The sequence below is a fragment of the Cherax quadricarinatus genome, chromosome 86, assembly GCF_038502225.1.
Source record: "Cherax quadricarinatus isolate ZL_2023a chromosome 86, ASM3850222v1, whole genome shotgun sequence".
NCBI classification, from domain to species: Eukaryota; Metazoa; Arthropoda; class Malacostraca; order Decapoda; family Parastacidae; genus Cherax; species Cherax quadricarinatus.
This window is the reverse complement of record NC_091377.1, coordinates 4419932-4436954: the sequence shown is the minus strand read 5'-3', so window position 1 is coordinate 4436954 and position 17023 is coordinate 4419932. Positions and strand designations below refer to the sequence as shown.

The 17023-nt window shown below is 41.4% G+C and overlaps 1 protein-coding gene and 2 long non-coding RNA genes across 3 annotated transcripts in view; 2 read left to right on the top strand and 1 right to left on the bottom strand.

Moving 5' to 3' along the window:
• The window catches only part of LOC128703060 (uncharacterized), a 3026-nt gene extending 1146 nt beyond the window's left edge, over positions 1-1880 (top strand). Inside the window, exon 2 of the long non-coding RNA XR_008409202.2 lies at positions 1493-1880. This is a non-coding gene — a long non-coding RNA (uncharacterized lncRNA). The remainder of the gene's footprint in view (positions 1-1492) is intronic.
• Positions 1881-2688: 808 nt separating this feature from the next.
• On the bottom strand, positions 2689-5708 carry LOC128702984 (keratin, type I cytoskeletal 15). The gene is made up of 2 exons (XM_053797492.2): positions 5612-5708; positions 2689-3180 (listed from the first exon to the last, which is right to left on the bottom strand). Exon 2 carries the CDS (start codon positions 3178-3180, stop codon positions 2908-2910), a length of 273 nt encoding a protein of 90 aa, XP_053653467.1. The 5' UTR covers positions 5612-5708; the 3' UTR covers positions 2689-2907.
• Positions 5709-8124: 2416 nt separating this feature from the next.
• Positions 8125-12252, top strand: LOC138855237 (uncharacterized). The gene is made up of 2 exons (XR_011394428.1): positions 8125-8252; positions 11863-12252. It is a non-coding gene; the product is annotated as an uncharacterized lncRNA (long non-coding RNA).
• Positions 12253-17023: the final 4771 nt, after the last annotated feature.

Sequence of the window (17023 nt, the reverse complement as noted above, 5' to 3'; positions counted from 1 at the left end):
CCCAATGAAAAGCAGGGGTGTCACTAGCACGTTAAGAGACCATACAATAAGTGTCAGGGGCCCGAGACTGTTCAACTGCCTCCCAGCATACATAAGGGGGATTACCAACAGACCCCTGGCAGTCTTCAAGCTGGCACTGGACAAGCACCTAAAGTCGGTTCCTGACCAGCCGGGCTGTGGCTCGTACGTTGGTTTGCGTGCAGCCAGCAGCAACAGCCTGGTTGATCAGGCTCTGATCCACCAGGAGGCCTGGTCACAGACCGGGCCGCGGGGGCGTTGACCCCTGGAACTCTCTCCAGGTAAACTCCAGGTAATGAGTCCCTCAGCCTTGGAGGTGGTGCTGAGAGCACCGTGGTTGTACAGGTGCATCTCTACTCCAAGGCTGAGGGACTCATTACCTCACCTTTTGTACATAGTTCTTCTGTTTTCTAGTTATGTCCAAGAATCTGTATTGATAAAGCCATTGGAGGGCGCAACGTCTACAAATAAAGATACCCAGATGTTGCACATGTGACTAATTATTCACAGATTGAATTACACGGGAAGTGACTGATAATTCTTACTGAAAGATGTGCCCTTAAAAATGATAACCAGTTTGATACAAAGTGCAACTTGTCAGAGTTATACTACGATCGAATAACTAGCTGAAGTGTCGTGGTGAGCCAGAAACAACGTGTGATATATGGTTTAAAAAACAGACAAGTTGAAGACTGAGACACTTATGCAACATATGGGAATCTTTATTGAGGAAACGTACCGCCACACAGTGGCTTTATCAGTCTGACTAATGAAACCACTGTGTGGTGAAACGTTTCCTCAATAAAGATTCCCATATGTTGCATAAGTGTCTCAATCCATAAACAACGCCATTAATACACGACCACAAGAAGTTTATCAGGGGGAAAAGGTCACAATATTATATTATTATTATTATTATTAAAGATTCGCCGGTATTCTCCCGGCCCGGGCCTTTTCCAAGTGGTGGCCCGGCCTTGGCTCCCTCTTTAGGGAGTGTCTGAGACCTAAATCTCCCATGGGAGGAGGCACAAGTACCTCCTCATTTTTGGGACAAACTGTCCCCAGGCCTAGCCACAAGCTAGGCCTCTCTGGTCTGCCATCCCCGCCCCAAGGGGGCTAATGGGAATGACAGTCTTATGAGCTAAAGGCTCGGGCTCAGGCACCTACCCTACCCTAGAAGGGCTGGGCATGGTATCGATGCACAATATTATACCAGATAACAATACAAAGAGAAACATTAAAAAGCCATTTGGACACATTTAGTAAGTCTATGGAAAATCGCTGTCCTTGCGATGCAAATTCCGATGAGTTGAAAGAGATTCCTCTGGGACTTTTAATGATAAAGTTTAGAGATAATTAGGAATGGTTTGGTGTGAGCTGAACATGCCTAGTAGGGATTAGTAGGCTTACTGAAGTGTTTTCTGTTTGCGTTAGTGTGTGATATAATAATTTATACAGATGCGTTGTGTTACAGATGCGTGGACTGTTGTTGTTGTTGCTGCTGGTTATGGTAATGGCTGCCTTTGTGGCTGCCAAACCTCACAGTGGCTCCCACGAGATCTTCTTGAACCCATACGGCTACGGCGGAGGTTTCGGGGGGTTCAACAGATTTGGCTACGGTGGAGGCTATTACCCAGGAGGCTACTACGGTGGTTGGCGTCCTGGAGGCTTCTGGAATGGCGGGTTCTACGGCTAGTTGGAGCACCTCTTCCGTACTTGTGGTACTTCGCTCACTTCGACTAACATTTAGCGCTGATGTCATGTGCTAGTTAGACCTTCTGTACCATGTGTCACATTATTTTTAACAATCTGTAGCAGTAATTTATGTAACTAACATTTATCAATAAAACATAATAAACAAACATACTCTTAATTAATATCTGCAAATTACGTATTATATATATATATATATATATATATATATATATATATATATATATCTCTATATATATATATATATATATATATATATATATATATATATATATATATATATATATATATATATATATATATGCAATAAGATCACAGTAAACAGGTGATTTCAAAATATGCAAAACAACCACTCTGAAAGAACAGAGAAATTCCAAGCGCTTTCGTGACTACTCACATTATCAAGGAACTATGAAAGTGAAGCATCCAAGGAAGCTATATAAGGGGTCTGACCAGCACCTCACTATCAGATCCCACAACGGTTAAACACGTGACGCGCGGCGAGCCAACTTGGATAGGTCCTTTGCACAACTCACCCCCAAGCTATTCTACCCAAGAAAATTTAAAAATTATTTGTCCAGTGTATTATTAAATTCTTCCCAAATTCTATTAATTATAAATGGATCTAATTTATATAAACCAAAGGAAATATTCATATTCATATATATATTCATATGCATATATATATATATATATATATATATATATATATATATATATATATATATATATATATATATATATATATATATATATATAAGTGTGTGTGTGCCTTGATAAAGTTCTACCATGATGGTAGTCAGGGGCTCCATTTCCTCGAATTGAACCTGATTACCTCTATTCCCCTCAAGCGCTGTGTGATCCTTATGGGTTTAGCGCAGCCGTTCATGAATGCAATAATTACTAATTCAGCCTATCATGGGGTCATAAATAAAAAAGGAATTTTGAAATATCAGATACATTAGAATTTATTATATTTTTTGACGTGTATTACAATGATGATTCAGAAATATGATAAAAAAAATCTGAAAAAATGGCTAAGAAAAATAAAATTTTGTGTAGAATTTTGGATTAGAGTCGGTAGGCCTACTGCAGTGATTACATTGCACTACTATACACTTCTAAACAGGCTGTTACAGCCTGTTAGAAAGTGTAATAGAGAGAGCAGCATCAGTTCTATATCACGGCTCCAAAGCCACCTTGACCGAAGCCACCTCCGAACCCTTGATCAAAGCCACCTTGACCGAAGCCACCTCCGAACCCTTGATCAAAGCCGCCAAAGCCTTGATTAAAGTTCTCAGAGCGAACTTCTTCGAAGCCGGCAGCAGCCTCGGACTCACTGAACTGACTGAAGCCTCCAAAGTTCTCCTCAGGACGAGGGAAGTCAAACTGGGGTCTGGCGGAGACCAGAGCAGCAGCCATCAACACCACCAACACCAGTGAACGCATCTGCAACACAAACTTAATATTTTGTATTTTGTTTTCAAATTAAGTTCACATAGAATATAAGGGGCAGTGGGAGAAGAAAATATTCAAATAGCTCCGGGAAGAACCTTGAGTTTTCCCTGAGGTATACTCTCTTCTCTGAGGATGAGGACCCCTCAAGGAAGGTTCCTTGATGTTGGTGAGGGGCTCTTGATTTAGGGAATTGGATCTGTGCTCCAGTTCCCCGAATTAAGCCTGAATGCCTTCCACATCCCCCCCCAGGCGCAGTATAATCCTCCGGGTTTAGCGCTTCCCCCTTGATTATAATAATAATGAGGATGAGGGTCCCCAGTTCAGTTCTAGAGCTGGTACCTCTCTCTCTCTACACACACACACACACACACACACACACACACACACACACACACACACACACACTATATATATATATATATATATATATATATATATATATATATATATATATATATATATATATATATATATATATATATATATATATATATATACACACACTAAGAGTTTACTTAAATCCCTATGTTAGGGATAACAGTATTCTTGAGTGGTAATGAACAGATGTCATGGAGCTGTAAATACTGTTAGGCAATTATTCATCGTTCAAATATGCACGAGTGTCACTTGTGGTGGTAGAATTGGGTACACAGACACACAAAGACAACCATTATATAACTGACAAGAAGACAGTAACATAAAGATCAGAGTTTACTACACTAAAACAATAGAGTGAATAATGGAGGAAACACCAGACATCATGACTCTCACTGAGACAAACATATATCTAACAATACTCCCAGTTGGGTATCAAATGCTGAGGAAAGCACAAAAAAGAAAGCGGGTGAAGCCAAGATGCGGTTAGTAATGAGTTAGGAGAGAGCTTCAAGGCACCGAGAAAGATAGGAAGGAGTGAGAACAGCCACAACACAACTGGTAATATAACAAGTGATGGAACCGAGGTAATATTGACAGTATTATACAATCCTCCAACAAACAGTAAAAAACTGAACCTATAATAATACCAGGAAAGCAACAGGGTTATACTAACACCCTTAACAGGAGTAACGGAGTCAACAGGAGTAACGGAGTCAACAGGAGTAACGGAGTCAACAGGAGTACCGAAGTCAACAGGAGTAACGGAGTCAACAGGAGTAACGAAGTCAACAGGTGTGACGAAGTCAACAGGAGTAACGGAGTCAACAGGAGTAACGGAGTCAACAGGAGTAACGGAGTCAACAGGAGTAACGGAGTCAACAGGAGTAACGAAGTCAACAGGAGTAACGGAGTCAACAGGAGTAACGGAGTCAACAGGAGTAACGGAGTCAACAGGAGTAACGGAGTCAACAGGAGTAACGAAGTCAACAGGAGTAACGGAGTCAACAGGAGTAACGGAGTCAACAGGTCCAAAACAAAACTATTGATTATAGAGAATTTCAACACAAACAAACAATATAAGAGAAGTGAAGACTGAAACAAGTGAATGATAACATGACTGAAGTGATGACAGAAACTTTATTAACAAAATCACTACATATGCAGTACTTAGAGGACTTGATACAACAGAAAGACACAGCATGTTTGTTAGTAGGGAAACACTGGACAAGGAGACATAGGTCAAAGTTAATGGCATGTGTCACAGGGTCGTTAGGAGGCACTTGTTCACTGTGAGGGTAGTTAGGAACTGCAACTCTGAATGAGAACATAGTGGAAGCAGAACCCACATTCAGTTTTAATAATAGGTACAATAGTAGTAATGAGGCAAATATAGTGTGACCATTTGTAATTATGAGGTTGAGTTAGGAACCTAAACTCGACCCCTTGGACCTCCAGCAGACGAGTACTGAGAGAACTGCACGGTACCTGCCTCCCCAAGAACCTTGGATATTTTATCCAAAAGTCTGTCTGTGTATTTGTATATACGTGTTTTAAGATTTTAAGATGAAAATCACAAGCAGAAAAATCAGTCCACAATATCGCAACAGATTAAAATTAAATTCACAAGGGCGTCACTGTCCTGGGAATATTATGTTTACAAAGCAAGTTACTGAGAGTAATTCCTTGGCAGGGTTCCTTGATGCTAGTGAAGGGATTTTGATCTCAGAAACTGCAGCTACCCTTCCCTTCCCTTCCCCAGATCAAGACTAATTACTCCCTTACTCCATCCACTCCCCTGGCGCTGTTGTATGGTTAATTAATGAAATTTAAAGCCTATTGACTACACGAAGGGGTCATTAAAGCTCCATCTCACGTGTTCACCACCAGACAAGAATACTTTAGTCCCTAAAATAAGGATGAAATTTAACTTTCAACATATGCTGAGAACCATACACCTTCAGGTGTATGTACAACACATACGGGTTTAACTTCCACAAGAATACAATAAGAACACTAGAAAAGAACCAGAGAAGGACAGTCTCACCTTCAGTACTGTGTAAAAACCAGCCAGTTACAACACAGCGCCCTCAGTCTCTTATATACCCCAACTGTTTATCAAAGTTGCTGGCTTTCGAAATCCCAGAAATATGTTTATTTTTATATGAGATTCTCTAACATCTGCTGATGTTGACTCATAGTATTTCTTACGTAAATTACTAATAGATTATGTATTAGTGGCCGTATTTAGCACCACAGTGAACGATTATTTGATAAATATTTGATATATCAGTTTCTGGGAAAGTTAGCCATGAGCTTATTGAGGGCATCTTAAATATTTGGCTATCACCAGGATCTAGGATGCTACCCATACCCAGGTGGATACGTTACACATACCCAGCTGGATACATGACACACGTCGAGGTAGGTATGCTACCCATATCCAGGTGAGTACGCCACCCATATGTACGTGGGTGTGCTACCCATATGTAGGTGGGTATGCTACCCATATGTAGGTGGGTATGCTACCCATATGTAGGTGGGTATGCTACCCATATGTAGGGAGGTATGCCACCCATATGAAGGTAGGTATGCCACTGAAATCGTGCCTTGACAAAATTGAAGAGCTTGAGATAATTGAGGATCTACAGATAGAAAAAAACAAGAGATTAGAAAAGAAAAAAAATTGAAATATATTCTCAATAATAAATATATTAAGGTGTTTCTGATTTGTGTCTACGGAGGTTGGATCTCAGCTCCTGACCCCACCTCTTAAGCCTCTTTCACCGGTATTACTATATTTTGTCCTCTTGGACTATCATGTCTACTCTGTGTACATAAGAGCATAGGAAAGAAGGAACGCTACAGCAGGCCTACTGGCCCATGCGAGGCAGGTCCAATTCTCCCATCGGCTTAAACCAATGCCTTAACCTAGTCAGGTCAATCACGTTCACTTAAAAAAGGAGCACTCATCTCTACTTCACCCTCAAGGCTCATCTGTCATTAGCTGTGACACGAGTCCCCCTGATCCTGGTTCTATTAATTATAAGGATCTATTAGTATTTGCTCTGTCAATTCCCCTTAAACGTTTGTATTCGTAATAAAGCCTCTAGTCCTTCCAGTTTTCAAACTAGTATGTTATCTAGTGGGTTAATTTAGACCTGCATTTCTTGACGCCAGAATTTATAACTCTGCTTGAGAAATTGAGGAATAAGACACATATCATATAACTGACTCACGGAATCGTAATGACACGATTGCAAACAAACCATACCACGGGCGGGGTTTGAACCCGCGATCAGAGAGTCATAAAACTCCAGACCGACGCGTTAGCCACTGGACCAGCTGGTTACAATAAGATTCATCCAACTAGGTATATTTCTACACCATAGGAAGGTTAGCATAGGCACCACTGTGACCACAAATGCAAGTGTTTACAGACGAATCTCTCGCTAGCATGGCCGTGACGAACTCTAGCTCAAGTCCCCTCAAAGCCGTCAACCAACGTTAATACACGTGCCTTACTCTTCAGCTACGGGTATTGCATACCATTAATAAGCCAGAGGCTGCTCCTTGATGCATCACACTATTACTAACACCTTGTTGCATGATTCACCTACCTTTCACGTGTATTACCAAGAACGGTAGTAACATTAGCCTTGTTGAAGACACTTGTTGCATCTATGATGCTTACTGCTCCTCACTGCTCCTCCCCACTTTAACCAAGGGGACAGATCCTCATGTCTTTCTACACAGTTTTTATTTATTTTATTTTATTAACACATCGGTCGTTTCCCACCAAGGATGACCCGGAAAAAAAAACCACTTTCATCATCATTCACTCCACTGTCTTGCCAGAGGTGTGCCACCACTACAGTTAGAAAAGTACAACATATCTCTAACATATCTCTTCTATACACATATAACCAGCACATAGGAGAAACAATCTTATGATGACATTACGGTCCGACCTGAACACTTTATAAAGTATGTATCTGTCAGTATATACTCAATTACATTATATTTCAACCTCTGTAATAGGAATTAAGACGCTGTTTACAACGTGTTAGTGAAACGTCTCATTCTCGAAAACACATTTCAATCGCTTTTTCTTCCCCCCTTCACCTGTTTTATCCCCTGTCAAAATATCCCAGAATACCCCAAAGTCCTCAGTCTCCAATAGACGTGTACATGATTCATTACCTTTGTACCTTGTTCACCTATCAAAACATTGGGGTCCAGTCCCTGGACCCCTTATGTACCTCTGTAATCTTTCGACTACCGCCCACAGGATGGGTATGGGGTACATAATAAAGATATTGAACTAAAAATCCCAAGGCCACGATCTAGATGGCGTACCCACCAGGATGTAGATGGCATGCTGGTGATACTCAAATGTGTGGGTAAGATACCCTCTAGAAATTAGTAACTGTTTCTCTAGATGTTCACATAAAGATATATCGCATATTATTTTTTCATTGTGATACTATATACAAATGATAATATACGGATTTTATATTAATTTAGATAAAAACTACAAACCCACATTAGAAGACATTTAGATTTTTTATTTAAAAATATATATATATCAATGAATTCAGGAACCAAAAACTTTGGTAAACTGTTGGGGTATATAAGAGACTGTGACCGCTGTGTCGTACCTGGCTGGTTCTTAAACAGTACTGAAGGTAAGACTGTCTGTCCTCTGGTACATCTCTCGTGTTCTTATTGTATTCTTGTGGAAGTTAAACCCGTATGTGTTGTACATACACCTGAAGGTGTATGGTTCTCAGTATGTATATGCTGAGAGCTTAATTTAACCCTTATTTTAAGTATTAAAATATTCATGTCTGGTGAGGAATAGGTAACAAGTAGCCTTAATGACTCTCGTGTAGCCTATAGGCTTTAAACTATTTTTTTTCTTGTGTACTCGTCTGTTAGAGTTACAGGGGGTCGAGTTTAGGATCCTAACTCAACCTCATAATTACAAATGGTCACACTACATTTGCCTCATTACTACTATGGTACCTATTATTAAAACTGAATGTGGGTTCTGCCTCCACTATGTTCTCATTCAGAGTTGCAGTTCCTAACTACCCTCACAGTGAACAAGTGCCTCCTAACGACCCTGTGACACATTTATGTCATTAACTTTGACCTATGTCTCCTTGTCCAGTGTTTCCCTACTAACAAATATGCTGTGTCTTTCTGTTGTATCAAGTCCTCTAAGTACTGCATATGTAGTGATTTTGTTAATAAAGTTTCTGTCATCACTTCAGTCATGTTATCATTCACTTGTTTCAGTCTTCACTTCTCTTATATTGTTTGTTTGTGTTGAAATTCTCTATAATCAATAGTTTTGTTTTGGACCTGTTGACTCCGTTACTCCTGTTGACTCCGTTACTCCTGTTGACTCCGTTACTCCTGTTGACTCCGTTACTCCTGTTGACTTCGTTACTCCTGTTGACTTCGTCACACCTGTTGACTTCGTTACTCCTGTTGACTCCGTTACTGCTGTTGACTCCGTTACTCCTGTTGACTCCGTTACTCCTGTTGACTCTGTTACTCCTGTTGGCTCCGTTACTCCTGTTGGCTCCATTACTCCTGTTGACTCCGTTACTCCTGTTGACTCTGTTACTCCTGTTGGCTCCGTTACTCCTGTTGGCTCCGTTACTCCTGTTGACTCCGTTACTCCTGTTGACTTCGTTACTTCTGTTGACTTCGTTACTCCTGTTGACTCCGTTACTCCTGTTGACTTCGTTACTTCTGTTGACTTCGTTACTCCTGTTGACTTCGTTACTCCTGTTGACTTCGTTACACCTGTTGACTTCGTTACTCCTGTTGACTTCGTTACTCCTGTTGACTTCGTTACTCCTGTTGACTCCGTTACTCCTGTTGACTCCGTTACTCCTGTTGACTCCGTTACTCCTGTTGACTCCGTTACTCCTGTTGACTCCGTTACTCCTGTTGACTTCGTTACTCTGTTGACTTCGTTACTCCTGTTGACTTCGTTACTCCTGTTGACTTCGTTACTCCTGTTGACTCCGTTACTCCTGTTGACTCCGTTACTCCTGTTGACTCCGTTACTCCTGTTGACTTCGTTACTCCTGTTGACTTCGTTACACCTGTTGACTTCGTTACTCCTGTTGACTTCGTTACTCCTGTTGACTTCGTTACTCCTGTTGACTCCGTTACTCCTGTTGACTCCGATACTCCTGTTGACTCCGTTACTCCTGTTGACTTCGTTACTCCTATTGACTTCGTTACTCCTGTTGACTCCGTTACTCCTGTTGACTTCGTTACTTCTGTTGACTTCGTTACTCCTGTTGACTTCGTTACTCCTGTTGACTTCGTTACACCTGTTGACTTCGTTACTCCTGTTGACTTCGTTACTCCTGTTGACTTCGTTACTCCTGTTGACTCCGTTACTCCTGTTGACTCCGTTACTCCTGTTGACTCCGTTACTCCTGTTGACTCCGTTACTCCTGTTGACTCCGTTACTCCTGTTGACTTCGTTACTCCTGTTGACTTCGTTACTCCTGTTGACTCCGTTACACATGTTGACTTCGTTACTCCTGTTGACTTCGTTACTCCTGTTGACTTCGTTACTCCTGTTGACTCCGTTACACCTGTTGACTCCGTTACTCCTGTTGACTTCGTTACTCCTGTTGACTTCGTTACTTCTGTTGACTCCGTTACACCTGTTGACTCCGTTACTCCTGTTGACTTCGTTACTCCTGTTGACTCCGTTACACCTGTTGACTCAGTTACTCCTGTTGACTTCGTTACTCCTGTTGACTCCGTTACTCCTGTTGACTTCGTTACTCTTGTTGACTCCGTTACTCCTGTTGACTCCGTTACTCCTGTTGGCTCCGTTACTCCTGTTGACTTCGTTACTCCTGTTGACTTCGTTACACCTGTTGACTCCATTACAACTGTTGACTTCGTCACACCTGTTGACTCCGTTGCACCTGTTGACTCCGTTACAACTGTTGACTTCGTCACACCCGTTGACTTCGTTACACCTGTTGACTTCGTTACACCTGTTGACTCCGTTACACCTGTTGACTCCGTTACAACTGTTGACTTCGTTACTCCTGTTGACTTCGTTACACCTGTTGACTCCGTTACAACTGTTGACTTCGTCACACCTGTTGACTTCGTTACTCCTGTTGACTCCGTTACTCCTGTTGACTCCGTTACTCCTGTTAAGGTTGTTAGTATAACCCTGTTGCTTTCCTGGTATTATTATAGGTTCAGTTTTTTACTGTTTGTTGGAGGATTGTATAATACTGTCAATATTACCTCGGTTCCATCACTTGTGATATTACCAGTTGTATTGTGGTTGTTCTCACTCCTTCCTATCTTTCTCGGTGCCTTGAAGCTCTCTCCTAACTCATTACTAACCGCATCTTGGCTTCACCCGCTTTCTTTTTTGTGCTTTCCTCAGCATTTGATACCCAACTGGGAGTATTGTTAGATATATGTTTGTCTCAGTGAGAGTCATGATGTCTGGTGTTTCCTCCATTATTCACTCTATTGTTTTAGTGTAGTAAACTCTGATCTTTATGTTACTGTCTTCTTGTCAATTATATAATGGTTGTCTTTGTATGTCTGTGTAGTCAATTCTACTACCACAAGTGACACTCGTGCATATTTGAACGATGAATAATTGCCTAACAGTATTTAAAGCCACATAACATCTGTTCGTTACCACTCAAGAATTCTGTTATTCCTAACATAGGGATTTAAGTAAACTCTCAGTGTGTATATATATATATATATATATATATATATATATATATATATATATATATATATATATATATATATATATATATATATATATATATATATGTCGTGCCGAACAGGCAGAACTTGCGATCTTGGCTTAAATAGCAACGCTCATCTTGCCATATAGGACAAATGAAAATTTGTGTATGCAATAATTTCGCCAAAATCATTCTGAACCTAACGAAAAAAAAATATTTGATTGTGTTTGTTTAGTATTAAATTATTGTAAACAAATCTAAAATATATTTAGTTGGGTTAGGCTAAAATAAATTATTCTTGTTATAATAAGGTTAGGTAAGTTTTCTAAGTTCCTTTTGGTGCAAAATTATAAATTTTTACATCAACATTAATGAAAAAAATATATCTTTAAACGTATAAGAGAAAATTTTAGAAAGGACTTAATTTTAAATGAGTTCTTGCTAATTGACCAGTTTTACATATTCCGCACGACATATATATATATATATATATATATACATATATATGTTGAATTTTCTTTTTCAGATGCACTTTCTACTGCTGCTGGTGATGATGCTGGCTCCTCTAGTCTCAGCAATGGCCCAGTATGGTGACTATGGAGGTCAAGGTGGTGACTATGGTGGCAGCTATGACGGTGGCAATGGAGACTATGGAAGCTATTAACAGAGCCTCAGCTCTGTCAATCAGTCCTTCAGAGGTGGCTGTCAGCTGTAGTAACCTCTGTTCCAACCATAATATAGAAACACAGCGGTAGGCCTACTGTGTCATGCCAGCCAGTAAGCCTACTGGGTCATGACCCAGCTTCTACTCAAGCCTAACCACAAAAATAATAACCATTAGGCCTTTTCATATTATTTTGAATACCCCTGTTATTCATTTACGCAATAGATATCAATAAAACATAATTTATTCTAAGGTTTTTGATATTTCTTAGTTACCTTTTTTTGCATGATACCAAAATATGGAAAATAAGTAATTAATATATTTCTGAGGGGACATCTATAAACCTGTGTACTCACCTATTTGTACTCACCAATTTGTGGTTGCAGGGGTAGATTCACAGCTCCTGGCCCTGCCTTTTCACTGGTCGCTACTAGGTCCTCTCTCCCCTTACTCCATGAGCTTTATCGCACCTCTTCTTAAAGCTATGTATGGATCTTGCCTTCTCTTTATCACTGTCTAGATTGTTCCACTTCCTGAAAACCCTATGACTGAAGAACTACTTCCTAAAAATTCGTCTGACTCATCTGAGTTTCAACTTCCAGTTGTGTCCCCTTGTTGCTGTGTCCCATCTCTGAAACATCCTGTCCTTATCCACTGTCAATTCCTCTCAGTATTTTATATGTCGTTATCATGTCCGCCCTATCTCTCCTGTCCTACAGTACTGTCAGATTGATTTCCCTTAAATCTCTCCTCGTAGGACATGTCCCTTAACTCCGGGACTAGTCTTGCTGCAAACCTTTGCACTCTCTCTCTAATTTCTTGACTTGCCTGACAAGGTGTGAATTCCATACTGGTGCTGCATACTCCAGCATGGGTCTGACGTACACGGTGTACACAGTCTTGAACGATTCCTTACTGAGGTGTCGAAACGCTATTCATAGGTTTTCCAGGCGCCCATATGCTGCAGTAGTTATCTGGTTGATGTGCGCCTCAGGAGATGTGCTCGGTATTACACTCACTCCAAGATCCTTTTCCTTGAGTGAGGTTTGCAGTCTTTGGCCCCCTAGTCTGTACTCTGTCTGCGGTATTCTTTCACCTTCTCCAGTTTTCATGACTTTGCATATGGCGGGGTTAAACTCCAGGAGCCAGGATTGCAGACTGTCAAGATCCGTTTGTAGTCCAGCCTGATCCTCATCAACTTGAATTCTCCGCATTAGCTTCACATCGTCTGCAAACAGGAACACCTCTGAATCTATCCCTTCCGTCATGGCATTCACATATACGAGAAACAGCACCGATCCTAGGACTGAACCCTGCAGAACTCCGCTCTTCACAGACGCCCACTCTGATACAATGTCACGTACCTTCACTCTTTATATCCTTCCTGTCAGGTATTCTCTGATCCATTGGAGTGCTTTTCCTGTTATTCCTGCTTGCTACTCTAGCTTTTGCACTAATCTCTTGTGTGGGGCTATGTCGAAGGCCTTCTTGCGGTCCAAGAATATGCAGTCTACCCACTCCCCCCCCTCCTCTCTCTCTCTCTCTCTCTCTCTCTCTCTCTCTCTCTCTCTCTCTTGTCTTACTTCTCTCACCTTGTTGTAAAACTAACAGGTTTGCGACGGAGGATTTCCCCTCCCTGAAACTGTGCTGGTTATCATGTATAATCTCATTCCTCTCTAGGTGCTCTACCACTCTTTTCCCGATAATCTTCTCCATGACTTTGTATACTGTGCATGTCAGTTATACTGATCTGTAGTTTATTACCACCTGCCTGTCTTCTTTCTTAAAGATTGGGACTACATTTGCGTCTTCCACATCTCCGGTAATCACCCTGATTCGATGCATGTGTTGAAGATTGTTGTTAATGGCACACACAGTGCCTTTGCTCCCTCTCTCAGGACCTACGGAAAGATGTCAGATTCCACCGAATTTGAGGTATCTAGCTCACTTAGCAGCCTTTTCACCACCTCCTCGGTTGTGTGTAGTATATCCAGCACTTGTTGGTGTACCCCACCATTCCGGACTACTGTAGTCCAGTCTGTCTCCCCTCCTTCCTTCCTCAGTCTGATTACTAGTCCTTGACTGTTGTTTTCCTTCTGATATGGCTGTACAACAGCTTTGTGTGTGTGTGTGTGTGTGTGTGTGTGTGTGTGTGTGTGTGTGTGTGTGTGTACACAGTATTCCCTTCAACCAGTGCTCCCTGCACTTCGATGCCAGAGAATAGCTCTTAGTCCAAGGAAATGGAGCTCTCTTTTTCTTCATTCTCTTTAAGAGAGGTTCCTTGATGCTGATGAGGGGCTCTTGATCCAAGGGATAGGACTTATTCTCCCCTTCCTTGGATCAGACCTGACTACCTCTAATTTTTCCAAGATTCCAGTTATCTGTAATTGAAACAAGTAACCCAGAATTAATAACCCAGTCCTACGATCTAACTTCATGGTACCATAGGATACCAATCCTACGATCTACCTTCATGGTACTATAGGATACCAGTCCTACAATTTAACTTCATGGTACTATAGTATACCAATCCTACGATCTACCTTCATGGTACTATAGGATACCAATCCTTCGATCTACCTTCATCGTACTATAAGATACCAATCCTTCGATCTACCTTCATCGTACTATAGGATACCAATCCTTCGATCTACCTTCATCGTACTATAGGATACCAATCCTACGATGTACTTCCATGGTATAATAATATAATAATCTTCATTTTTACAAGTACAAGATACAGTATATATTAATCTTCAAGCCAAGTCTGCGACCAGTCCTGCAACCAGTCCTGTAACTAATCCTCCAACCAGTCCTGCGACCAGTCCTGTAACCAGTCCATCAACCAGTTCTACAACCAGTTCTGCAACCAGTCCACCAACCAGTCTACCAACCAGTCTACCAACCAGTCCACCAACCAGTCCACCAACCAGTCCACCAACCAGTCCACCAACCAGTCCACCAGTCTACCAACCAGTCTACCAACCAGTCTACCAACCAGTCTACCAACCAGTCTACCAACCAGTCTACCAACCAGTCTACCAACCAGTCCACCAACCAGTCCACCAACCAGTCCACCAACCAGTCCACCAGCCAGTCCACCAACCAGTCCACCAACCAGTCCACCAGTCTACCAACCAGTCTACCAACCAGTCTACCAACCAGTCTACCAACCAGTCCACAAACCAGTCCACCAACCAGTCCACCAACCAGTCTACCAACCAGTCTACCAACCAGTCCACCAACCAGTCCACCAACCAGTCCACCAACTAGTCCACCAACCAGTCCACCAGTCTACCAACCAGTCTACCAACCAGTCTACCAACCAGTCTACCAACCAGTCCACAAACCAGTCCACCAACCAGTCCACCAACCAGTCCACCAACCAGTCCACCAACCAGTCCACCAGCCAGTACACCAGTCCACCAACCAGTCCACCAACCAGTCCACCAACCAGTCCACCAACCAGTCCACCAGCCAGTCCACCAACCAGTCCACCAACCAGTCCACCAGTCTACCAACCAGTCTACCAACCAGTCTACCAACCAGTCTACCAACCAGTCCACAAACCAGTCCACCAACCAGTCCACCAACCAGTCTACCAACCAGTCTACCAACCAGTCCACCAACCAGTCCACCAACCAGTCCACCAACTAGTCCACCAACCAGTCCACCAGTCTACCAACCAGTCTACCAACCAGTCTACCAACCAGTCTACCAACCAGTCCACAAACCAGTCCACCAACCAGTCCACCAACCAGTCCACCAACCAGTCCACCAACCAGTCCACCAGCCAGTACACCAGTCCACCAACCAGTCCACCAACCAGTCCACCAACACAGGTCTCTCCTACCTTGTGTAACATCTGCTTGATTTCAGTACACACCAGCAATGACGCCAGTTTATAAATATTCTTAATATCTGATATTGCCAGAACAAACTTTATGAATACTGAACACATTGCATATGAACATTACCAGACTGAACTACCAAATGGAAGGATGCTGGTGGTGATGTTTTATTGGTAAGGAAAACGGAATGTGTCACTTCCCGATGTGGATATTTGTATCCTGATCAACCCAAGCATTGCCAAGATAGGATTTCAACTATTTAGGATATAAAGAATTACAATATTGTGCCCTAGGATAGGATGGTTAGTTAATGGGGTATAAAGACTATCTACTATACTATACAAAACTTACATTAGGGTATATACACCTTTCAGTATATATATATATATATATATATATATATATATATATATATATATATATATATATATATATATATATATATATATATATATACACCAACAGGTGTATATACCCTAATACTGGGTATAAACACCTCTCGGTGTATATACCTTGTATTGGGATAGTTAATGAATGGCAGTATTAAAGTCATTATGACATCCAGTCTGATTTCTGACCCGTATAAAATTAAAATTGTCTAACAGATTCCTAGATAAACCCCATTTAAAAAAAATAATTACTGTTTTCCTGCCCCCCCCCCCTAGGTATATCTCAGAAACTTCCCTCTATTTAAAAACCATAGATGGATCTTAGCGTATGCTGGCACATACTTTGCCTTGGCAGGAAATCCCAAAATTAATTCTTTCCGCCAGGGCACCCTGAAATCTATGCCTGACCCTGACACACCCTTCATGAAGGATGGTTATTCATGCTTTGTTGTAGTTGCATTAACTGCAGACTCCACCGTGTCCTTCCAGGATGGTCAGCAGTATTTTTTTCAAACTTCAGTTTTATAGACTAGGAGCTTTAACACACTGCAGCTATGCAACAGTTAGGTATCTTTATATCGAAACGTTTCACCTACACAGTAGGCGAAACGTTTCGATATAAATATATATATAAATATATATATATATATATATATATATATATATATATATATATATATATATATATATATATAAGGAGACTATATATATACAAGGTACGCAGTATATACCCACACTGGACAATACCTTGGCGTCCAGCTTGCGCTACACGTATAAGGCAGC